This window comes from Tetrao urogallus, assembly GCF_951394365.1.
Source record: "Tetrao urogallus genome assembly, chromosome: 8".
NCBI lineage: Eukaryota > Metazoa > Chordata > Aves > Galliformes > Phasianidae > Tetrao > Tetrao urogallus.
In genome coordinates, this window is record NC_136821.1 from 25,317,061 (window position 1) to 25,343,421 (window position 26,361).

The 26,361-nt window shown below is 38.2% G+C and overlaps 1 protein-coding gene across 1 annotated transcript in view; it reads right to left on the reverse strand.

The window, feature by feature from the left end:
- The window catches only part of BMPR2 (bone morphogenetic protein receptor type 2), a gene marked incomplete at both ends in the record, with an annotated part of 95,289 nt that overhangs the window by 16,540 nt on the left and 52,388 nt on the right, over nt 1-26,361 (reverse strand). The window contains 3 exons of the mRNA XM_079539173.1: nt 11-203; nt 2,074-2,165; nt 2,670-2,780. Coding sequence (XP_079395299.1) covers nt 11-203; nt 2,074-2,165; nt 2,670-2,780 — 396 coding nt within the window. The remainder of the gene's footprint in view (nt 1-10; nt 204-2,073; nt 2,166-2,669; nt 2,781-26,361) is intronic.

Sequence of the window (26,361 nt, forward strand, 5' to 3'; positions counted from 1 at the left end):
TATTCCATACGCCCATCTGCAGTGAACCTCTCATCTCCCACAATGAAGCGGGCAATATTGTCGTGCTCCATCAGTGGAATCCTGTAAATATTCCTCTCATTGACAAAGTTCTGACGATTAGCAAAAGAAAATACTTTCACAGCAACAGGGCGTTCATCCAAGGAGCCTTTGTACACTGCTCCGTATCGTCCCCGGCCAATCAACTGCAAAAAAAAAGCAGGAAAGAATTAGTTCATTCATAAATAAGTAAAGGCAAAAATCAGAGTTCTCACTCAACAAAGATTATATACCAACTTTAATACTCAATTACACTGTGGGAAATAGCAAATATTTTGTACTGAAGACCAGAATTAGAACACTGTCATAAAACATTTTGAAGCTGGAAATCTTAGGATAGGCCCATTTAGATCTGTATTACTATATTGACCTATAGTCTGCATACCCATTAAATAAATTGTAAATAACCTATTCAGCCATTTTATATAGAACATTAATAAATACAGCGCATTATGCTGATAATTCTATAAAACTTTTGACTACTAAACATTTATAGCTTTTATGTGATCAATTCTAATTAACTCCAGCTATACATTTTACCTTTAGGATAGCTTTACAAGCTGTACATTTTAGGTTAATAATGCTCTACATGCATTTGCAGTGCAACACAGATTCCAAAGGAGATAAACAGGTTTTAATAGGAAGACATAATCAACTCTGTGCTACCTGTAAATCTTTATTCTAGCTCCCACAATGTTAGACTGCCCTTACAGAAAAGCCTTTTCCATCTCCATGGCAACTGAAGAAAGATGCAATCTCTGCTCTAAACCAGAGCACTGGACCACCTTCAAAAAGAGTCCTAGTTTGTAAAGCTCAAAACACTCTAACTACATAAGAATTTAAGTCTATTGCATTCAAATAGTTTACAGGTAGACATGAATGTGAAAATGTAAGGTTTTCATAGACAAGTATCTTTTCACTGTTAGAAACACATACATTATAATCTAATGATTCTAAAAATGATAATATTGTCTAGCAGAAAGTATCTTTTAACAGATAATACTTTCCATTTCTCAGTCCTCCAACATCAGAGAGTCCTCATAGTGGACTGTAAAGTCAGTTCAAGGTACAAACACACAGTATGTTCACATCTCTACCAGAGATGTGGAAAAGCAAACACAGGGGAAGACAATTTGTTCTGTGACACCCTATGACTGAAAGTGAGATGTCAACTCCTTAATGTTTGAGAAAGAAGACAGAAGACCCTGCAGTAGATTTCTCCAACAAAGCTGATGCTTTTTTCCAAGACTACCTATCAGTATGAGTATTTCATCTGAGGCTTTACGCACTTGTACAATACGTGCCTTTGAACTCTTGCGAATTCTGCCTCCAATACTTTTTGTTGGCAGAGGGCACCCAAGTTAGCTTCCCCATTGCCCGGAGCACACTGCAGTGAGAATACCATGCCTGCAGCCAGCATCTCTGACTGTGATTTCCAACGGGCAACAGGAAGAAAAGTACCTCTCTCTATCTCTTTCACAGCCACTATACTGATTTTTCTAGCAAAAAGCTTTTACAAATTCTATGCAAGTTCTACTAAGTATATCAAATGAACGTATAATCTTTTTCAGGTTTCTGACGATGCATTGACGCTAAGCTCAATGGAAGGTTCTAGTTAGCCCCTAGTTGCCATGGAAATAGAGAGTGCTCCACTGTGATTAATGACAATACCTAAAAGCACTACAATGGAAATACACAGCCCTATCTGCAGTAAATTCTATACTCCAATAGGTGTTACTAAACCATTTCAAGTGACTATTGTAGGATATTGTACTTAAAGTGACCAGAGTTGAGTAAAAGAAAAGGAGTTTGATGCAGTGCTGAAATGCAGCACATTTAAATTCTCTTCATCCCCATTAATCACTTTCCAGTGTTTAATATTTTCTTTTCAAGATAGAATGTGTTCTAGCTAATACAATACTGCTAACAAAACCAGGCAAAATAAAACTGCTGTAACATATTTTTTTTTTCTTACATTGGAAAAAAAAGAAGATTAAGAAACAGTTGAACATTTACCTCCAGTAACTTAAGATTGTCTAGATCCAATGAGGGCTCTGATGCTGCTGCCTCCATCATGTTCATACTATGCAATCCTTGTTTACGGTCTCCTGTACAGAAAGGGATGGAAAGGAAATCAGACACTTTCTGATTTTGTGACATAACTGTAAGTGAAAATGCAAACTTGCCTTGAACTTGGCACTAACACATAATGTAGGTAAATAGAAGGGAATCCTCTAAATTCTTCTGAGTTAGTAAAATCAGCAGCGAAGGTGCTGACAGCTACAACCTTAAAGCAACCTGCTACACACTGTTTTGATAATTAAATATCATTGGTAGCAGCTGTCAAACACGTTTACAACAACACTTATGTGCTGAGTAGAGGATATGTCGAGGAAAAGCAGGCCCCAAAATGCCAACTTGGAAAACAAATCATAAATCTCTCTGAACTGTTATGAAATGAATATCACCAAAAAATGCTAGAGAGGATAAAGGGGAGCATTATATACAAACTTGTAAGAGAGACTAGGGAAGAAAACTAAACATAAGCATAATTTTGAGAAACAGTATTAACAGTAAGAACAACATTAAAAAAAAGGGTCAGCCAACTCTACCTGCAAGCATTCTGTATCCAAAGAACAGAGCAGCAATCAAGACAGCTAGTACAGACACAGATGCAAGGGCAATAACTATCGTCTCATCCCGATGAAAAGAATGAGAAGAATCTGAAAGAAAACAAGATGAAGACTCTAATTGTAAATTTGAAAAAGTCACATTCGTAAAAGCATGTTATTACAATGAGGAAAAAAACCCAACATACACTTGATTGTAAGACATTACACTAAACTCTTTTTCTTCTTAAAATCAAAGGATGACAGGGTAGCCGATCATCTCAAGCCCAGCTGATCTGCAGCTTTTCCTACTCCTTCAGTGCCATCAAAGGGCACCACAGAGAGGCACTGAAACCTGAAAGTGAATCTCCTTTCTATCTGCAAAAGCTCAGCACAGGCATCCAAGGTGAAACTAATGCACTCCTGCTCAGCTAACAATTTCTTAATCAAGTTTCCTGTTACAAATCAGGCTTATAAACTTAACCTTATTTTTTATTATTATTCCAACACTGGAATGAAAATCTCAGTAGAAAAGTAAAATAAAAGGTCAATAATGTTGCAATGTGATGAATAATTAATCTTTTGAATTCAAACATCCATATGTACGTTAGATGCAAGATCTCTTGTGCTAGGGCTTCAAAGTTCTTTTGTTTTTTCTGATTTGTGTCAGTGCTCAGATCAGTTTTATCATGATTCTCACTATGTAAACCAGACTGATGTTTCCAAAAACAACAGCGGAACATCGAACAACTTGAAACAACAGTAAAACACTGAAAACTAAATGACTGGTTTAATTTAGCCTTTTAAAAACTTTTTTTCTTAACAAAAATCAAATTTGGTTTAAATGCATCTCACTGCTTTCTGAGGAAGGGGGAAAGAGTTTTAATGTAAACGTTTGTTATTGTCTTCAGTGGTTACCTTACTGCTTTTCCACATCAGATCCCAATCTTGTTTCTTTCAGGTATGTAAATATTCAGCCACTTTAGCAGAGAAATTTCTTACTGCAGATATTCCTCTGATGTCAGAATCACTGGAATGTGGCATTACAAGACCTCATTTACCTTGGCTTTAAAACCAAGTTTGCAAACTATGTTTAAACTTGTCTCATATACTGCTAAAAGTACTCCTTAAAAGACTCATAACAAGACCTAACTATTCTAAAACCACAAAACATATAATGCACACAAGGCTTAAACATTGGGTAAATTCTTAGGTGAGACTGAAATAAAATTTATCCCAGTCTACACTAACTGAATAAACAGACAAATTCACTGCTCAAACTGCATTTACAGTAAGTTAAACACGATTCATTTATTCCAGCTCCCAGCATGGATGAACACTGGAGAAAAAGATAAGAAAAGAAACCAAGTGTGAAAGACATCAGCTTCCATTTTTACAAAATTGTAGTGGTAAGCAGAACTACTAAAAAGTTGGTAAAACAAACAACATCAACAAAACAAGCAAACAAAAAAGCATTTGAGATGTGATTATTTACCTGAAAAATTACCCCTCAAAAATAACACGCAGCATATATCAGAGAAAGCCTTCAAATGGTATTCATGACACTATCAAATTTCAAGTTGTCCTGTCAAAAGAAATACCACCACCAATGGTTTTGGTGAGAGTTTCACAGGGAAAATAAACTACTGCCACAGAGCGTTGTGCTGTGCGATCATAGTTGGGATTTCTATCATTTGAAGACTAAAAACCTGAGATTCCAGTTTTCACCTAGATTATAAATTCTAGCTATGTACCTATACACACCCAATCACATACTATATATTTAAAAAAACACAGCATAAAAGAACGTTACATGACACAAAGCAATATGAAATACTGTATAAGTGTATGAAAATGTGTAACTGTTGGCAGGAAAATCGTAATTTTGACTATTCTATTTTTTGAATAGAATAGCTTAATCAATGTTTTTTGCTTATCTAGAAAAATACAGACACCAACACACACATATATTTGCATATACATAATGTTGTTTGGTTTCTTTCATATCAGTCCAAGATGGTGCTAGATACCATCTTGATATTAAGAAAGTGCAGGTTTTGAGGGGCTGAGGTTCCTGCTGTAACCTCTGTTGTATTTCCTGGACCACATAATCGGTGTGTAGTCATTTACAGACTTCCTACTGCCTATACAGTAGTCATGTCCACAACTGTTTCCCGAATGTTATCCAATGCCCAAGTCTGATTGCTCCATTCTTGCCACTCTTACAATCCAAGGGCTGACAGCACAACCCTATCCACCATCCTGCTGCCTTCCTGCCTTCTGGAACAGGATTTTGCTGTTCCTCCACTCCTAACATGGGCCAGAGAAGGCTATTCTGAGCTGCACCAACTACTTAGAGAGTCTGGCAGCATTTCTGCACTGGCTTTCTCTCATTAGAAGCATGTGAGTAAATGTATTATGGGGCCTGGCAGCGACAAAAAGTCCCAAGTAACAGTTTTGTGGAGATCAGTAGTAGAAAAACATGTTGAGAAAAATGATCACAGCATTCTTGGTCCTTGATGGACCGTTCCCTCTGGAAACTTTTTATCTTCAGTGGTATCTCTGCATTTGCCAAATAACTGTAAAGAACTTTCCTGCAGCTCAACAGGAAAATAAACTTTCTTTCTTTTTTTTTTTTTTTTTTTTTTTTTTTAAAGCAGAGTTGTTTCTTAACAAAACACAAAACTGGCTTATCCTGAACCAGTTTTTACTTCTTATAAACACTTTAAAACAACGTTGTCAATTATTCATGTAGTCATAGTCAGTCCTACAGTAGGAATTACTACTGCCGGGCTGTCAAGCACCTTTTACAAATTTAAGGATAATTTCCTTAATGATGGTAACCAAACATTTCAACAGATTAGTAATATGCAGTTCAACTTAATACGGGTGGGTAAAACACTGCTTTGAACATGCATAACTGCTGCTCAATAATCTGATTCGATCTTTTGGGATCATCATCGATATTTGGGTATTTCTTCAGTGATAAACGGAAGGACCTGCATCAACTTTTTTGACACTGTCTTCAAATTTCAGACCAAGAATATTGATATCCCAATATTATTCCCAAACCATTGTATTGCTTAAAAAAATGACAGTCCAAGTTTATAGGATGACATGCTGAGAGGATGAACTGCAGTCTGTAGGAAATGTAATGACTGCAGAGTTGATTACGGAGCACAAGTCTACCCACACTTGTACACAAAATATCAGCAAAACTCCCTCAAGTGCTTCTTCATTGTGAAATTTTTGTTTCTACTGAGCATTCTTTATAGAGAATGAAAAAAATTCCTATTTCAGCTTCCAATCTAAAACAGAACTGCTTGAAACGAGAATAAGTCACCAAAAGCTGCGGTAAGGCCCAAGACACCAGAGCCAACCTGTTTGGGTGGGAAAGGGAGAACAGGGCAACTTCAAGCAGCAGCTTAAAGAAACAAAGTGTGACCGATGCCTGTGCTACTTAGAAGGCATCCAGCTCTTCTGTCTTGAAAAAATTCTACCAGTAACTCTGATGTAATATTTTCTGAAGTCTACCAATTACATCATGAAGAAATATCATGACAAATAGCATCAGCAGCCTTCAAAAAAATAAAAAATAAAAAAGGAGCAGCACAAGTGATTAAAATAGAGACGCCCTCCTCCTGGCTGGGGAGCAGCTGGTAACCCACAGAGCACTGCTCCCAGCAGTGTGCCGACCCTGCCAGCAGCACAGAGCTTGTTTCTGTGTTCCAAACCCCAAATACAACAGACCCTGTGTAGGGAGAGAATTTCGTCAAAGGCACTCCCCAATAAGGCATTTCAGCAGCGCTTCCAGTGCTTGGTCAGAAACGAGTTGCTAGGCTGAACCTGGCCCTGCACTTCTGATACTCCCTACGCACACTGCTACCACATTAGGCATTTCTCTTTCTTCCCCTAAGACATGTCTGCCATAATAGCTGCCAAACACTGCTACAATATCCTTGGTAAATTAGATTTTAAAATTAAGCTTCCATATTGCCACACACAATTTTCCTACTGCTGCTTTCCTAGCTTTCCTCAGAAATGACAATGAAAGAAAAATGCCGACAGTGCTAATGACATCATGAGGAATAATATTTTTCCTTCCAATTAATTTTTCCACTATAAACATAAGCTTGTAATATTAATCAGTACTGGAGTATTGCGATCTACGTGTCTATGGTTGAAACTGCTTCTTCTTTTATTTTTCTGTAATTTAACTTTCAAAAATGAAAGCCTCTTCTATATGCTTTTTGTTTCCGTATTTTAAAAATCAGCATTTATCATATTACCAAAGAACATTCTGAGGAAAAAAAGGAAATGGGGACAAAATCAGGTAACGATGGCCAGTGGCAAAAGAGCCTGTAAACATCACAGCAGTCTTCCTTTGGAGCTAGAAAAAAGGTGCAGGATTCCTGTGCCTTCTCTTCCCATCAGCAAACACCATGACACCTCTGGCCATCTGTCCCCTCCCTGCCCTTGCCCATCCCTCCAGAAAAATTGATTGATCAGATATATGGAAGAAGTTTATTACACTAAGGGTAGTGAGGCACTGGAGCAGGGTGCCCAAAGAGGCAGTGGATGCCCCGTCCCTTTAGGCATGGGGTTCTGAGCAACCTGATCTAGCTGTAGGCGTCCATGTTCATTACAGGGGAGTTGGACCAGATGCTCTTTAAGGGACTTTCCAACTCAAACAATCCAGCGTTTCTATGACAAAGCCTTCGTTATCCACCACCATCTGTGTTACTGTCAGTTCAAGTGCCATAGTCCGTGCTGTGTGAAGGTAAAACATTCCAGTCTTGGTTGGGACCACGGGAATCCACACAGAATTGCCACATTTTCCAATTCATAGTGCATCAGACTCTAAAACTACTACTGAAAGTGCAAGATATCAAGTGGAAAATCAGGAGAAGAAAGCACCAAAGCTGCTACAGCACTGTAGCCCAAGGGCTCGCTGTTGCTTTCTGCAAGATCTTCATCCCCTGGACATCAAACCTGGGACACAGCAGAGACCGCTGTTAGGATAAGAAATCTTCAGGAAGCTATAAGAACAGCAAGTGTTTGCCATGTTCAAAAGCCAGGAATCCCATGGGGAAATATTTGGTTATGTAAATAAGACTGAATCACACAAAGCTAAACAAGGAGATGCCCTTAGAACGACGAAAGCAATTACACTGTTTCCTACTCTTTAGATGATTGAATATAAAACTCTAGACTTTGAAATTTTTGCATGTTAAGTATAGAGATGTACACACACACGTACACTATATATGAGTATCTACATATGTAGTATGAAAACAACCCCAAATACCTGGAGAAATTTTTATTCTGGTAACTGTAATTTGGAAATTGAGGTTTCCACATAATACACGATGGTTGCACATGAAACCACTTTCTGCCAGACCCTTGTATTGCTATTAAAGTTTTTCATTCAAATTTTTAAAAATCAGCTGCCCACTTTTCAAGTAAATGACTCACAGCTGCGTATTTGTCACATCGTAGTAAATAATTCTAGTAAATACATGTGTGTGTTTAAGTTTAGATAAGTATTATGTAACAGCATGTTAGAGAAACACTACAATTACTGCCTATAATGAAAACCAGTTTGTAAAAATTTACCTGTGTTCCCACTGAATTTCTGGTATCAACACATTGCAGAGGCCAAGTAGCATTCCAGTTGGTACCAAAATATTAAACTATCTTAACACCAAATAACTACCAAGTTCTGGTAGTCACCAAAATATAAGGAGAACACCATCCTTCAACCTTCACAGCATTGTAACATCTGATTCTTCAAAACAACTCCAGCTGCCTGGGCTCTGATCAAAGTCAGCACAATTACACAGGGACTCAGAGATCTGCCCATGCAGATCGCTTTAAAAAGAAGTGGAGGCTTAACGCCATCCTACAACTATTTCTTTGATGTGATCAATTCAATATGTTCATTGCCAGTCTGTTACAGAAGTTGCTTTTCTATTTAGGAATGATAATGATATTAAGGATGAGATCAGAAGCATGAAGGAAGCCTTACATTTAAATCATAAACACAACCCACGAGGAAAGGCTGAAGCATGTAGACAGTATGGCCTTTGGCTGTAGATGACTGCAAACTTACTCTGCAAATTGCAAAAGGGACTCTAAGCATGATTAATTCTACTTGTGTTTCAAGTTTCATTTTTTCTCTCAGTCGCTGTGTATAACTTTTATGACAACAAAGTCTCAGCTTTTTGAAAAAGCATACAATTATCAACTATTCCAAAAGCACATAGGTTTAAATTTCTTTGTATTTTCTGCCAGGTTAAAAATGTCTTGGCAAACATGCTTTATTTCCCACTTTCTGCATTAAAAATAGAAAAAATACTTATTTGTACTTATATGATTATCAATTTTTTTTTATAATTTAAATACTTTGTGGTTGCTTACAAAATTTCTGTGCATAATGTATAAAGAACGATTCTGCTCAGCCTACATATAGTTATATGAAATGGACCTTACTATGCAAGCCAGGCCAACCATTTTTCATCAAGCACTACCTCATTGCTGATCCACCATCCTGCAATGTGAGAGCTCAGTCTTCAGCATGTCAGAGTAAATAACAAGAAAACCTCCGATATAAACAACATATCAAAACGACTCAAATTACTTAAGTGAATCTTAAATTTGTTTAGTTCAGGGAAGAACATGTAGAAGAAAAAAAATTAAGCAGAGAACTTGTAAGAAAGAAACACACATTAGTGGCCTTTTAGATATTATGGTAGGCTTTTCAACACACAAAGAAGAAACCCAGTCACACAACTAAATGCATTCAAACCCACATTCTCAGTTAAGCTGATACCACAAGGCTTCAATACGTCTCTTAAGTCACTCTCCACAGATCTCCACACTGAACTCCAGCAGGAGCTATTTCCAGTTTTCCATAAAAATATCCGATCACAGAACAGCTGAGATTGGAAGTTCCAACCCACCTGCCACAGGCTGGGTTCCCCAAGGCAAACCTTGCTGCCCATATGGCCGGCTGTGAATAATTAAAGGAAAAATAACAGCATTTCCTAAACTTTTCTTTCCCTGCAAATTTTTGCCATGCACCTAAACTTTTATAGGTACATGCTTTAAAACAACTATTACCGTATTTCTGTTTTAAGCATCTGTAAATTTGAGGTGAGACAGTATCCTTCTATCCTTACTTGACAAATTATTAATAAAATTAAATCCCCATCAATATAATAACTATAATAATCTAAGACAGTGTAAAATATAATAAAACATATAATACAAATCACCGTGACCACCATCAAAAATCAAAGCAAGGTTCAAGCAGAAAGCACTATTTTATATCCAAGTGTCTGAGTACACAATGGCTGAGGTTAGCAAAGAAACTTCTGTGGAAGATGAGTGAGCATGTGGTGCTGGCACAGATGAAAAGCACAATGGGAAGAGTATTTTTGTGTGAGATGGTGCGACATTCCTTAGCAAAACAACCCTGCCAAGCAGTAAACCTAAGGCGATTTTATTTCAAAACTGAAAATGAATGTTTCTCGCCCAGACTCAAGAGCACTTGAGAAACTTGGTTTCTACTGCAGACTGAAAAGCTCAGTTAGAGCATAAAGTTTGCACTATTTCCAGTCATCTCATTATTTGAAGAAAATGTTTAAGCAGTCACCAGTATCTTTCCAGTTTGCATTCAATATCATATTTTTATATAAAATCATCATTATACTGTTATGAAGTGTCCATTACGGCATCTTTTTGTGTTTTTCTCCACTCTGGATACCTAACATTTCTATTTGTATTTCAGAGGTGAACAGAATCAGACATCCACTCCCTGGGCTTTCAGTAATCACCAGATCCCTATAAGTGCTGCAGTAATATCCTGACCTGGCAACAATGCATCACAGATCCCCTGAGCTCCTCAGAGAATGCCTGAACATACAGAATTTACAGCTTAAGCTGTATAATTTTCCATAGCATGCTCCAAAGGAAGTCTGCTACAGCTAAAGTCAGGCAGACATCTTTGGAAACCTGCGGTCAGTCTGCAGGTCAGATGGGAGTTCTCTGGGCCTTTTCTCAAAGGGAGCTCCCTGTACCTGAGTGGTCAAGGGTAAATTCCCTTCCCGAGTCCCCATCCTCTTCTGCAGGAGCATCTACCAATAGTCCAGGCAGCACATATTGGATTCATTGTCTTTGTTTTGAAAACTGAGGGCTGCACAGATACATGAAATTTAAGAATTAAGTATGTGTGGTAATTTCTTTGGCAGAGAAGTGGGTTATGCAATCTCTAACGGCTCTTCCTTTGATGAGTAGATACAGAGACACAAATTAACAGCCTGTCACCTTCCTGGAGAAATAACTCCTGAGTAGATAAAAACTCAACCCAACTTCTTTGTGTTTTCTTCCGTGAATTTTCAGTGCCATTTCTAACACTGCTTGAATACTCCCTTTGAATATTGATGTAGGTAGATTTAATAGCAACTCAAAACCAATCCCAGATTTAGATTATCTTTCTGTAGTGTCCTAGACACAGCTAAGCATTCACTAACTAAAGAAAGAAAAGAAATATCTTACTTCAAGCAAAAGGCACTTCAGTACAGATCTGAACCCTGCATTCAAGCTTAACCAAATGCTGACTTGGACAATAAATCATGTACTAGAAACATCTTCCATGAAAAAAATAAAATAGCCGTGATTTTTTTCAATAATAAAATGGCTGAAAAAACATCTACATTATCCCCTTCTAAGACTTGTGAACCTGACAGCGTTCCTCCTCATCACATCATGTGCTAACAGTGGCAGCAACATAATGGCACTGAGCCACGGTCTGTAGAAACTGGAACAAAAAAACGCATGTGCTGCAACAGAGAAAAAAGTGTGCTTCATAAAGTCTCTTTAAAGTTATTTGAAATCCAGCTGGCTCAATAGCTACATATTTCATATTCTTAATGTTCCCAAGCATATTGCTCTACTAAAAATAAAGCACAAAAATGACATCAAAACACTGAATGTGTATTTTCATATGAGCATGTGAACCCAAAACCACAAATTCCTTTAAAGGAGGCAGCTGCAATCCAGCACGCCCGCACGTTCTGTGTCTTTGATTGCTGTGAGCACAGGATGGCCATCCCCGAGCTGGAGGTGCTGCCTTGCTCCGTCAGCCTGGGGCTGCTGGCAGGAGGGCCGTGCCAGGGCTGAGCAGAGCAGCTGGGCCTGTACAAGCAGGCGCTTCCTGCATGCACACCAGTCAGGCAGCCACTGCCTGCCACGCCGGAGCCTCGGATGTTGCTGTTTACAGAGCGTGGAGCCAGGCCGCGGCTGAGGCTGGAGGCACACTGTCTGCTTCCGTGCAATGCTTGCTTTGTCTGGGACTGCCACTGAGAGCAAGGCCGTGCTGCTTGCGCAGCTGCTCCTGCCCTGCTTGTGGGGCTCCCGGCCTGGTACTGGAGCTGGGCACCACTGAGCGAGGAGTCAGGATGTTTTTCCTCTGTCGGCTTTTGTAACACACAATGGAAACTGAACCGATTTGTCAGACATGACTGCGTGGTGTGGTGTTCCAAAAATCACTGCCCCAACTGTGCACCAAAATCTTAATTAGGGCACAATTGTAGGCAGCTAATCTGTTCAACAGAAAAACCAAGATCTACACAAAATGATATGGTAATAAGTTCGACAAAACCCTTCATAACACTTCTGGTTTCTGCCCCAGTCTTTCGGAATTAGTGTCCTAAATCAGCTTAATGTTGTAATCCTTAAGTTTAGTCAGTATTTTGGTATTAAAACTTAGATCTTCTGACTCCAGAACATTTTTCTGTACTTTTGGTACAGTGCACATTCTTGTGTGCACATGGTTCTGTAACTTTAGATTTTGAAGTACCTGTCAAAAGGAGTGAGGTAAACCTGTCTGATATTTCAGCAACAGTTACTAAAGATAGTGTTTGTCTGGCTAATGCCAACCCAAACGCCACATGGTATTTCATAGTATGCATCTGCTCCAGCTTCTCCTATCATGACTTAGGAGGACAAAGTCTAGAGGAAAGCGTGTGCTCTGTCTTCCCCCTAATCCTTACTCATACTCCCTGTTTTTCCCCGTTGTCTTCTCTGTAGGGCCAAATAATTCCTAATATTCACCAGATTCCCTTTCACGTTTCCCAGATGAAATTCCTTTTGGAAGCTATTGAGCGATGAAACAGAAAGCCCCAACTCCCTCTCCTCCTTGCTCTAAGATCCTTGAGAAATGCAATGAACATTCTCTTCTCCTCCTTTACTTGAGACACAGGCACTCTCAGTCAGCATCAGTACATCTTCATCCCTCTTTCATTCCCATTCCTCATTCTGCTGTCATCCAGACACTGGCATCATCCATGTCTACGCCTGTGTGCCTGTGGCCAACGACCCACTGAACCTCCGAGGTTACTGCTGAAGGATGTATTTTCCCCAGCTAAGAGACCTTCACAAGGGCTATTTCTCTCCAATCCTACCCTTGGTTAACACTGAAATTCAGCCAACTCCTGTCAGAAAGAACCACCTTCTCAAAGACATTTCACATACAAGAGATGACAGGTATTCGGGGACATCCTTAAGTAGAAGGAAACTAAGAGAAGAACAGGAGAGGATGTGGAAACCTGCAAACACAACAGAGCATGGCAGAACTAGGCAAAGGCATACCCACCAAACAGCGGGCAAAAAGGCAATGGGTACAAGGACACAGTGAAGGAACGGCCTTTCCCTCAGGCAGACCCCAGCAACATCAGTAGTCTCCACTGACACTCAGCTTCTGTTTCCAAGGTGTTGGCTGAAGTGTCCTCCTCCAAATACATAACTACAGCTCATAAGAGGGCACACAAGTGCACGTTATGTATTTGTCAATGCAATTTTTTCCCCTTCAAGGAAGGAAGCACTTTCCAGAACTTGAACTATAAAGCTGGCTTTGATACTGAATAACCTGATCTTACGTAGGTTACTTTGTTTCTCTGTGCTTTAGTTTAGCCAGTTATACAACGTAGAAACAGTAACTTCCCTAACTTCAAAGGACATTCTGATTATTTTAAAATAACATGAAGATGAAAAAGGCAATAATGATAAATAGCAATCTTTAGTTTGCACTTATGCAAAAATTCTTCTACAGATCTAGGTACTTGACTTCAGATGAAATGCAGACATCGTTTGATGTTCATTTCTTCCAGCATGAGTGCCAGCTCAAGCATTGCTCCCTGCCTCCTGCTCCAGGTGCATGTTCCACCCCAGCAGTGCCACCAGCTGCACAGCACAACCACAGTTATGTTAAGCAGTGAGCTGGGTGAGAAAGCCAGCAGGGAGATCATGAGGAGCTGGATGGAAGGAATATCTGGAAGGCAGCACCCCTGCCAAAGCAAATGCACATCAATCCAGTGTGAAGGCGGCTATCAAAACCATCAATTTGTGTTACACCGTGGGCATATGAGAAATACAGCTGGCCTTACTTGTATAACATGCTCCGTCTGCCCCACAGTAACAACCTTGTTTCAAACCAGCAATAAATATTTCAACACAAATTCAAATAGGTAATGTGGAGATACTGAACTATCCTATGGAACTGATTTTTTTTTTTAGTAGTGTTGGAATCTGTGTGATTTCTAGATTCTTTTCAGACTGAACAAAACCCTTCTGCATGCTAAACTATACCGTATCCGTAGCTCTTCTGTTTTAAATATGCTTTCAATGCAATTAAAACAATTCTTAAATCAAACCCTGGTGTTGACACAGCCCTGTGTAGAGATTTTAACTGTTTTAATGACATTGTACAATTAAATTTTAAGATTGGTAACTTCAGAAGATATGTTTATACAAATGCTTGCTTCAAACGGTAGAAATTAGAATGGGAAACAGCCTCTTTAAAAATGAATATAAAGCAGGCTTCTGTCAATCTAATTTACTCAAGTCTTGAACATACCATGAAATCCTGTTAAATGAATGGCAAAAAACTGAAGTCCCACAAAATGAATAGAAATCTTTTTTGTCAAACAAAACTAATTTAAACTTGAGAATGACTCCTTCCTGACAGGTGTGCTTGCTTTAACACATCACAAGCAGCCATAGCCAAGGTTTTGATACGACTCATTTGGTTCCCAGCTGGGCACCAAAGGACTTTTAGATTTCAAAGTCACTATGAAATTTGCCCACTTTTAATACGTATTTGTCACCCAAAATTAAGACAATAGGCTTGTGAATTTTTTTTTGCCCACCATTCTCACACTAGTCTTAAATCAGATTTAGCAATATGTAACTCTATAACCCCCACTAACTGACTGTCAATTGAAACGGGGGACTTTAATAGACTTCACACTTTCAGCTTGCACTTTATTTATTTATTTATTTTTCTTTCTAAAACAACTCTTTGCTTAAAACTTCAAATCCACAGGTTTGTGAGAAATCTAGAGCACTGCTATAATGTCCTTTGAAGTTAGGGAAGTTACTGTTTCTACGTTGTATAACTGGCTAGCTATCAAGAACATGTATAGAGACTATGTTCTAAACAAAACAAATATAGCTACATTTCAGCAGCAAGTAGACACTGAAACTTCAAAAGTCATTACATTTGCTACACAATAAGTAAAAAATTGCAGTTAGCAGCACTTGTTACTATTTGGCTGTATCATAATCTTGAAAGAATGGAAAAGCTTACCTATCAAATTCAAGAGCTCCATCATAACACAGAACTTCATTGTATCAATAGCACTTTTGGGAATAAGACCCTGCTACTGATATAACACCACAGCAATTACAAATACCAATATCACAGAGAACAATCACATGGTGTGCTTTTGACATCACTGTGATAGTGGATATGCTTTCAGTCCTGCTTGAGTAACAACTGTAAATCACTAAACTACATGGATTCTTGAATTCTTACACAACTGCTAAAAAAATCTCAAAACTTAGCAGTTTATGCTCGCCTTCCAACTGACAAGTTAGCAAGCAAGCAAGCAGTCATAAAATGAGCATGACTTTGATAAACACATAAATGATCCTAGCACGCTAATTAAATATTTAGCTCAGCACATCCCCTGCTATCGGAAACTTCTATTCCTTAGCATGTATAATGTGATGACCACCCAGCTGGACTCTTACTGAATGCAGGACTGTACACGCTTCTGTTCCCTGCTCTGCAGAGTCTACTACAGCCTCTAAAACCACACAATAATTCAGTGCTGGACCAAGTCCAGCAAAGTTGGGAGTCGCTGTACAGACATATCTTGGTACCTTAACTCACTTGTCTATTCTGGAACAGTCAGTAAAATATATACGATTTACAATTGATGAGTTTTCTCCAGTAGCAAAATTTAAACATTACTGTCTTTGTAACAGATATTTAACACTCTGAGCCTACTATGAAAACTTCCTCCCCTCAGCAGAGCTTGGTGGTCTCTGTAAAAACAAAAAAAATTAAAAATCACATCTAACTGATCTGTATCAAAATAAGAAAAACAAACATCTGAGCTACAGAAAATCTCAAGTTTAAAAACAATTCCTTGATGCAGACTCTCCTACTGCCATTACACACTAAGTACTCTCTATTTAGGGCAGGATGTAAGAAGCCTCCTATTTCCAAAGCTGAGCACGTCTTTCACGGCACTCTGTCACTGAGTGTGCCTGTACAAGAACTCTGCAAGAGCTGCAAGGCCTGAGGACAGCATGCCTCCCCGAGCTCCTGGCACCGCTTTCAGGAGATGCGCAACACTTCTGGTTTACAGTGTGTATTTATTTCACCCACACACATTTTTAGTTTGCTCCAAAGATGCTATGAATGGCTCTGCAGTTGGGAGTGTCCAATGTGGGTGTGTGCAGTGTTCCACACACCCAAACCTACACGTGGTGGTGAATGTTTCCCATTTGCACTGCTTGCAAGTGTGTGATTGATCTGCTGTCAGTGTCCGCAAAGGCAGGGAAGCTTGAGTTACTCTGCAGAGTCATTAAAAAACTTATTCAAAAAACAATTAAGATATTTTCTACATATTCATCTAGCCATGACTGCTGGTGTTTTTCTGTGTTTTATTTTGCAATATGTTTTCACCAAGCTTTCTCTGCTTCCCCATGCCATCTTGGAGACAGCAGTGTCTCAACCTACACTCAGAGGAAGAACACTGCTACATGTAATTCACAATAGCTCAACCAGCACCATCCATTTTGCCTTACTTGCTGCAATTATATCCATGGAGAACAGAAATGGAGGGAAAAAGAACAACACTTGAAGTATAATCACTTAGCATGCACTGCAGTTTAGATAACTACCTTCCAGAAGTTTGTGCTTATGTTTATGTTTTATAACATTCATACTAATTTGCTGAGTTTTAAAACTACTTTTCTAACTACTCTTATGGTGAGTTGCTTCTTTAATGGGAGAAACAGAACTATGACAAAGCAACAGTGATCTCAACGGCTCCACACAGGTCTGGCTAGGGCTAGCTAGAGCACCATGTATTCCTCAGACACACACATCTTGCTTCTGCACACATCAACATACATGGCTATGAGTCACCACTCAGTGATACATGGGAAGATTTTGGTTCTGCATAGGAAAGGGTCATCTAGCACTCTTATTTCTGTTCCAAGTGTTACTATAGTGAAATATGCTTTTATGCAGTCTGCAATGATCCCTCACCCTTGCTCAGAGTATATTTAGTTTAAAGTCAATACAGATGTCTGGAACAAGGAATTTTTTTGCTAGCCTAGGAAAATATTTACAGGCTTGCAGACACTTCTAAATGAGCTTCATGCTATCAACCTAAAGGAAGCCAAAATCCAGGCCAAATTAAAAAGCTGTGTAACATTATCCATACATACTTTAGAAATTTTCATGAAATAACTATTCTGGCACCAAGAAGGATACATGCAATAGTTACTAGGATTAAGCTTTAAGATGCATAAAACAGTCCTACTGAAACAATCTTAGTGGAACCTTCAAAGGTATTCAAAATTATTAAATGTTTCAGTTCAGTCTCAATGCAATTTTGTATCATGTCTTAGAAAACTAAGACCTCCCTCTTGCCTCTGAAAATGCCAAATCTCACCTTTGATGCTAAAATAAAAAAGCTACAGCAATGTTAAGTCTTCACACTTCCCTCTTCACAATTCACTTGCCCTTTCAAATAGAATTTCTAACTTCCCTCCTTTAGACATATCTGCACAACTAACATACAAAAATGTAATACCCAAATTAACTGAAATAAACTAGAATTTAAGTTAGATTCTAAGACTAACATATTCAGTTCAAACTATCCCATGTTGCAGAATAAATATCTTAATGTCCCAAATGAAAACACAGACGATCAAAAGAGATATATAAACTTTCTACAGAAATCTGATTACACTCACTATTCAAAAGATCCATACCTATTCTGACATGGAAAGTGTGAAAGCCAAAATCACACATTCTGCAATCCCCCAACAGCTGACATTTAAAACTTTATCTCCTCTCAGAAATTCAGTCACAATGAGAATTGCAACAAAGGAAAGTGCTTCACACACACAAACATACACCATCGCCCCACTCACATGCAATCACAGAATGGCTTGCGGCGGAAGGACTCTAATGATCATCTAGTCACACCCCCCCCTTCCATGAGCCGAGTAGGGTTACCAAACAATACGTTAGGCTGCTTGAAGCCTCATCCAACCTGACCTTGAACACCTACATGGATAGGGTACACCTGCAGGGGTGAGGAAACGTATTTCATTTTGGTGTACCAAAATTATGTAGAGGATTATTGTGAGAGTTACTGAAAAACACCTGAAAGACAACACAGACACTGGTCACTGACAACATGGGTTCACAATGGAAACGCCCTGTTTAACAAATGTAATTCCCTTTTATGCCAAGGTTACGCACTTTGGCAACCAAGAAAAGCCGGCTGATGAAATCTTTTTGAATTTCAATACTGTTTCTCACACAATCCTTCTGGACAAAATGTAGACAAATAGACAACACGATGGATGAACAACTGGATGATGGGCTGGGCTCCAATAACTAGAATAAATGGGCTACAACAGGCTGGTGGCCAGCCACTGGTTGAGTTCCTCTGACTTCATGTTAGGCCCAGTTTTCTAGTGGTTATATAAATGATCTCAATAGAGGACTCGAATGCACACTTAGTAAAGTTGCAGATTACACTAAAACAGGAGTTGTTGATTCCCTCATGCTGAGGAACCAGCGTCCATTACAACGGGGCACTGTTCATTTTATTTATTAAATATGAAGCAGTGAAGATAATAATGCATAGTATATATCAACAACTATTTCAAAAAACACAGAAGTAACATCCCAACTGCAATGTGTCAGGAAAGAGTAATGCACACAAATACTTCAAAACAAAGGAACACAGAAAGTTTCGGTACACATACAGTATACAGAAAAAATTACAGATAGAGGAACTGTATTCTTCGTATTTCATACATGTCTACTACACGCACTTTAATGAATTTCCTTCACTCCAATTTACTCTACTAGCAACAGTCAGCATTCCTGTTTATAAAACCAACACAAATAGGTTTTTATTATCATCTTGAATCTCTTTCAACAGCATAATTGCATCCACTGGTGCTCTGTGAAGATTTCAATGTCATCATCTCCTGTTTAGATAGCAACAAAACAACAGCACTGAACTGAAAATTTAGGAGCACACTGACATGATGCTTTCCTGTCTGTGTGGCCTCCCCTGGGTGCTCTATGATCTTCTGTCTGTTCTTTTGAGCCCATGGTTCCTGTTAGCCAGAAAGGCAACAGAACACCTCAGGTCTGCGTCTTCAGAACATTCCAGACAGCTCAGTTCCTAAGAACAAAATGGAGATGCCTGTAGTCAGGATGACACATGCACCTTTTCAGGACCTAGACACCCAGTTAAAAAACTCCACGTTCTAATTGTACAGCCAGTCGCTCATTCACAATTCAGTACCTGAGGCACTCACTGGAATTTGCCATTCACTTCATTAATGAAAAGGATGTAAGCCCTTCTTCATAAGGAATAAATAAATAAATGAATAAAATCCTGATTCTCGGTATCCTTCCACATAAAGAGATTTTGCCTGACAAGATGGAAGAAGACAAACTCTAGCTCCCATGAAATACAGCTCCTGCCATTGGTTATACTCCCAACAGAAGACCTGGGGGACCTGGACACAGTGCCCCCAGCCCCTGGCAGGAAGGCGACCTGCTCCATGCCTGCCTCTGTAGGAGCCCGCTGACATCTGACTGACTGAATTCAAGCTGTTTTAAGAACACTTGGTCTAAAAACAATTCAAATGCTCCTACAAGCAGCTTACTATGTTATTAAAAACCTAGAGGATTTATTTACTAGACTCTAAAACACCACTGTTGGTTTACCTCCTGGTAATCTCCCATTTGAAGAGTCACTGCACATCATTTCACAAAGATAGGAGCTAGAAAATAACACATATAGAATTTTCAGGTTCACCATATTTGTCAGATAAAGAAATTGACCAAAAAAGGCCCACAAAAGACCAGTGATAAAAGACCAGTTCTGCAGAGCCCACATCCCCCTGTACCCACCCTGCAAACCTGTCTCTCCACAGGGGGCTGAGCTCCCTGGTGCCAATGTATGCATGTAGTGCAGAGGAGCCTGCAAGGCAGCTGAGCTCACAGAGGACTGTTCCAGTCACACTGCATGTGCCAAACTCCTAAAGCTTTCTTTCAAAACTGCATCAGTTCCAGGATCGAGAGTGTAAATTGTCTTAGACAGAACCATGACACAGGATGAGATACTTTTGTCAGCCAACTGAGCATATAGTACAGTAATAAGCAAGGCTTAGAGAAAACGTCCAATTAAGGAGTAAGAAAAATACATAGGTTTTTTGTGATCGAAATATTAAACCACACAGATAATTTTATTGGTACTGAACAGCCAACAATAGACTTAGTATTTATAAGCAATGTTCAGTTTTGTGCTTAACATTCCCACTCCCAAGCCTGCCTCCCACTATTCTAGCAGCCTGCAGTCACAAACCTTTCTCACTAGCAATCTATCAGGAGCAGACAAAACTGGGGGTGGGAATTTATCAGATGCTGCTGGCAGCACCTAGCATGCTTTGTAACTGAGCTTTGCTGAGCTCTTGTTCCTTTTCATCTAAACTCCATTAATTTCAACCTTTAAAAAAAGAACAACAGAGTAGAACCACGGTTGAAATTAATAAATAAATCAAGTATGAGGAATGCAACCCAGTCTAACATAACCTTTTACTGAGTAATGCCAACAGAGTACGATATCTTGCTAGTTAAGTTGATATAACTGGCTAGGGCAGCCCACTCTGGTAACATTTCACTGAGTGCAGTGTCATCAACTTAAAAACACAGAAGACTGGAATAGCAAACTGCTGAACTTGTCACTGATGCTTTCTCATGTTTTGTACTCAAACTTCAAGGTAATAAACAATTATCTCATACCTTAGCATTAAATACACCAGATATGACTACTCCTGACTGAATTATAATCATATGTAACTCATTCTGATCTTTTAAGATTCACAGCATGCAGTCTTAAAATTTTAGGGGTGCAGAAATAAAAGAGCTAGAAATCAGTAAGTATTCGTTATTAATACTTAATCATTGCGGAGAAAGCATTTATTAGAAATCTACTATTGCTACTATATCAGAAAACCCACCGATCACAAACGTCTGCAAAAAGAATCCTGCTATGTCCATTCACCTTCCAGTGAGCTCTCATTCACCCTCAAGACATACGGGCAGTGCATGGATTGTTTAGAATTATGTTTACTGTATACTGTAGCATCTGAATAAAGACTAAAAGTATAGCAATCTTGCTTGCTCCTCTTCTAACTTTAAGGAGAGAGGAGTAAAAATACTACTAACTTTTTCTAGTCTCTGTTATTTACATGTTGAGTTCCACTCTCATCAGTCTTATCTATTTGTATCTTGCATCTATAAAGTATTCACAATAAAGCTCCAAAATGCATTGTCACAACAGATACAGGCTAATTAAGTCATATTATTAATATCAATATGGAAGTCAGAAAATAGCATTTCAAAATTTCAGCAAAATTGGAACACATTACAATATTTGTATTCCAAAGATATTTGCGTATCTTTAAACTTTGAGAAGCACATAAAACATACCAACTCTAAGCAGCTGATTTCCAGTAGAGATGCAAATGAAGAACTCAAGAACTGCACAATGCAAGAAATGTGAATCACCTATTTACAGACACTAGTTTACTACACATGCTTTCACTAATTCTGAAGAAGGCACAAGATTACTAGCTACGCTTCAGAAAAACTGATGCTTCTTGTCTTCATTCTGGGTCTGAAACTCAAATAAAATATTTGCTGGTGGTACTAGAAATATACAGGAAACATCAAAGATGACTACAACGCTGTTCAGACGATTTTAAGTTATGCCCACATGTACTTGAAGAGTTGAGCTCTCTATGGATTCTGAAGTACAATGCTTTAAGCCCTCTGAAACAAAGTGCAGCTATAGTGCAGCACTTCACTAACACATCAGCACAGTTGTGTAATATGCACTATTATTGCAATATTTCAAGATAAAAGTTGTGGTTTTTTTAGTTTCTAACATATTTTTAAAAGAAGTTTGCAGAAGCTCTTGTTCTTGAAACTCCTAGTCATAAAATGGTTTGTGTTAGCACAGCTCTGAAGTTACCTTGTCCAGCTTTCCTACCTGGTGCAGACTGATAAAGCAACAGGAAATACAGTATAAAACTTATGGGTTTTCTGGCAGTAAAAATAATACTTGAAATGTTTCTCTAATTTAAAATCAGAACAAACATTTATTTAGCACAGTTTTCAGTGTTTTGTAGCTTTGTGGTGCATAGTAAAAGCTTTGCAACATTTCCAAACATTTCCAAAATATTTAAATCTCAGCATAAACATTTCCATTTCACCTTCCTGATTAAATGCTTCTGTAAGAGAAAAAAATTTACATGTACAGCTTTTCTAAGTAGACTTTGCCTTCATATTCAAGTTCCAATTGTACATCAAAGCTTTAATTTTAAATTCAGTAAAGACGCCAGTTTAATCTCAAAAGAATATGATGTCTTAGAAGTTAAAACATTAAGTGCAGCTAACAGCAATCTGTAAGAGATTCTGCTTTTGATATAGCTGTTTGTAATGAGAATCACTGAAGTTACTCAACAAGCATTACCTGTTATCTTGAGTGACTTGTGAAACCTTCTACTGATTGTACAGAAACTAAGGCTTTCGCTTGAATTTCTACAAAACCATCTATAAAGATTACTAATTGCTATAATACTTCTTGTTTGTTCCCATAGCAACTCTCACTTCTACTTTTTCTCCCCTTGTAACTCCATTTTCTACAATGTCCCAGTAAAATAACTTCCTAGAAGGCATATTATTGTCCTCCTACTCACAATAAAGCTAGGCCCTTAACTACTGCCTTAATATTTACTGCTACTTTCCCACATACATTTCCCTGCCTCATAACATAGTGAAGATACAAAGATGACATACAGCATTGTAACCCTTAGCTGTGTAAGATGTGTTTGATTTACTTCCCACTATTTCAAGGGTGTAAATGTTAGTCCTCATGTGGATCATTCCTGCCTCCATTTTCAAAATAGAATGTCAGATATATTGCAAAGGTTTGTAATTTTCCATTTCCCATAGATCAAAATCATCAGAAGGACAAGTATTACACAAATAGGGGAGAATGTTCATTTACAGTGTTTTCTTACATGACGCAGAAATGGAAGAACTGCTCAAACAACTGCTAAAAACTTTGCTGACCAAGCTCTGCACTTGCCAAGAAAAATCCAGCTGAAAGAAAAGGCATTTCAACTACAAATTAATATTGGATGTTGCTCTCTCAGTACAAGCAATCCAAGATAAGAACTGAGAGAGAACAGTGTTACGACTTTGCAAAATTAGCATGACGTGATCTAATTCAACTTCAGTAGAGCTAGGTTGGGCCACATGCCCACAGCAACATGAGTCTAACTGCTACCTCTCAAAAGTAGTAGCTGAATCAAAACTTTCTATTACTACCTTAATTAACCTGACCCAGTCATGCACTTTAATAATTACATGATTTAAAAATGGTAGCTTTCCTAAGCTAAATTTCCACAGAATTCGATGAGCACTTAAAACCAGACACATATGTAGCAAGAAGCTGGCCAAGAAAGGCCAAGATGGTACAGTGAGAAGATAAATCAATCTATCAGTGGTTTAGAATAAAGAAACACCAGCTTCTTTTATTGCATGAGGCAGCAGCTTCTTTGTAACCAAATTTCAGTGCTCTTACCTAATATAAGTTTTTAGATTCTTCAAAAGCACAGCCACCATTTGTTGTTAAGAGGAAAAAAAACCTACACTGTTTCAACAACAGTATGAACCAGCAATACTCAGCTCTTGTTGCCAGGGAATTTTCCCATGCATCCTGCAAATGCATTACCCGCCATGCAAAGATGTATACTTAACACCCAGTTGCTGTGAGATTAATTTATGCACAGTGCCAGGAATGCAGCCTTGAGGAAAAAAAGAAACGATAATTAAAAATGGCTTTGTTTTTTTGATCCTGATGTTATTTTAACTTCAATGATTAATTACAACAATATATCTATGACCCATGAGGAAGAACACTTACCTCTGTTTAAATGGTCATTACAAATGAATGAAGTTACCTTCAAATTAACTCAGAATTTGGAAAGTATTCTGTAGACACAAAGGGCAGGTAGCTTACAAGAGTCTCAAAATAAATGCTGGACAAAGACAATGAGTAAATAAATTTCAAAACATTTACCCAAAGAAATAGCTGGCCCTTTCAAAGTGGAGTTAGAGGGTATATACAGATACTTACTGAATGTAAGATGGTGGAGCTCTTTTTGTGAAAACAGATGTAAGAATAATGAATCTACCTGGGGTAATTTCTCAAAGCACGAGAAAGTACTTCCACCCACTCTGACTGAAAAGTGAGAGCTGAGGATGCAAGCTAATTCTGAAACTTCTGCACTTAAGTAGCCCTAAACTACACAGGTAAAATCTTCAGATCTGAAACGAATACCAGGCTACTTCTGCTAATTCAGGAATCAGCTAACCGAATCTTTTCATTTTTAATATCTCAAGACTGTGGTCTCTAGACTACACAGCATCCTACAGCATTTGCAAAATTCTATCTGGAGGGACAGCCAATCAACTAATAACTACTTGAATCTTTCCAGGTTACTTTTAAGATAGAACAAAATAATATTATGACTACTCAAATGTATGACTGCTTACCACCTGCAAATTAAGAAGTGGAAAGGATTAAAATTAAGGCTTCAAAAACCAGTTCGACCTCGACCTTATTTGTCATGTTTATAAGTGTTTTCTTACAAGATAGGATGGATCTTCCATATTTGTGTTCTGACAAAATGAGAATTAACCTACACAAAAAGAACGTACTCCATTCCATGAAGATATGGTTATGATACAAATTTTTTTTATATCCTAAAAGACATAAAAATTAAGTGTAATTTTTGTGAGAAGACTTCGTGAATTTTATGAGAACAATGGTTTGTTGTATTTAACATGTCTAAAAATTCTAATTAACTTCTAGTCTTGAATCATCTATATTCTAGCTACATCTTTCAACGAGCTACTGTTATCTGTCCTATGTAACAACCAAGTGATCATACAAATTCGTATTTTATTCTTTTTGGGGGATAGCTTTATCTCAAGAGTTTAACAGTTTGCACAGATCCTACAGATTGACTGTTGGCTGAAATCATTAGGCTTCATACAATTAACCACATACTATTCAAACATGCCTTGAAATTTATAGCATCATCAAGATAAATACAGTTCTATCAGTCCAAGAAGCTTATTTTATGTCATTGAAGATCTTTTCCACATACAATATTTTTAAAATTTTATTAAAGAAATATAGGTGAATATGTATAATTCAGAGGTTATACTGAAATAAAGAGAAGATTTTCCATAGGACTTGTGCAATAATTTTGTCCTCAGTATTGAGGACAGCATCAAAATGGGTTTTAGAAAGAGTTAAGAGGGCTGGGAAAGGGACAGTCAAACTCCAGTTCAGAGAAACTGCAGGAGTTTATGGGGAAGCCTTTTTCCTTGTTCATACTTCTAACTTTCTAGAACATCTGCCTCCACAGTGCTGAATGCGTATGGAATTTACACTGCCAGAAGCAGCCCAGTCTCCAACAAATGCAGCAGTAGAGTTTTATAAATAAAGTATCAGAATAGTAAATAAGGCCATCCTTCGTGCTGGAACAGGCAATCTCCATCTCTAGCACAGATAACACAGGCAAACAACTGTGTCAGAAAGCAACCTACTTTGCTTATGCCTAAAACAAAATTTGCATATTATGAAAATGGGAGGCAACACAATAACATAAAACAGTTTCAGTCAGCAGAAATGTATGCTGCAACACTCAATTGCAGCTGGGTGAATTGAGGACTGTGTTACACATTTAATGTTTTTCCTCTCACTTTGCAAGTCAGGCTAGGCTTTTTTTAGTATTAGAAGTTCAATCTAAAAATTATTTGGAAATGTTATCATGAAATAAATTAATTCAGACCGTAATTTTTACCCTTAGAGAAGCACAAACACAAGTTGTTTTATAAAAACTTTATCTCCCTACTGTGGAGGATAGATAGGGAAAAGGAACTACATGCTTTTTTTCCTTCCTGTCTGAATTTCCTGCACAGCAGTAACACCAG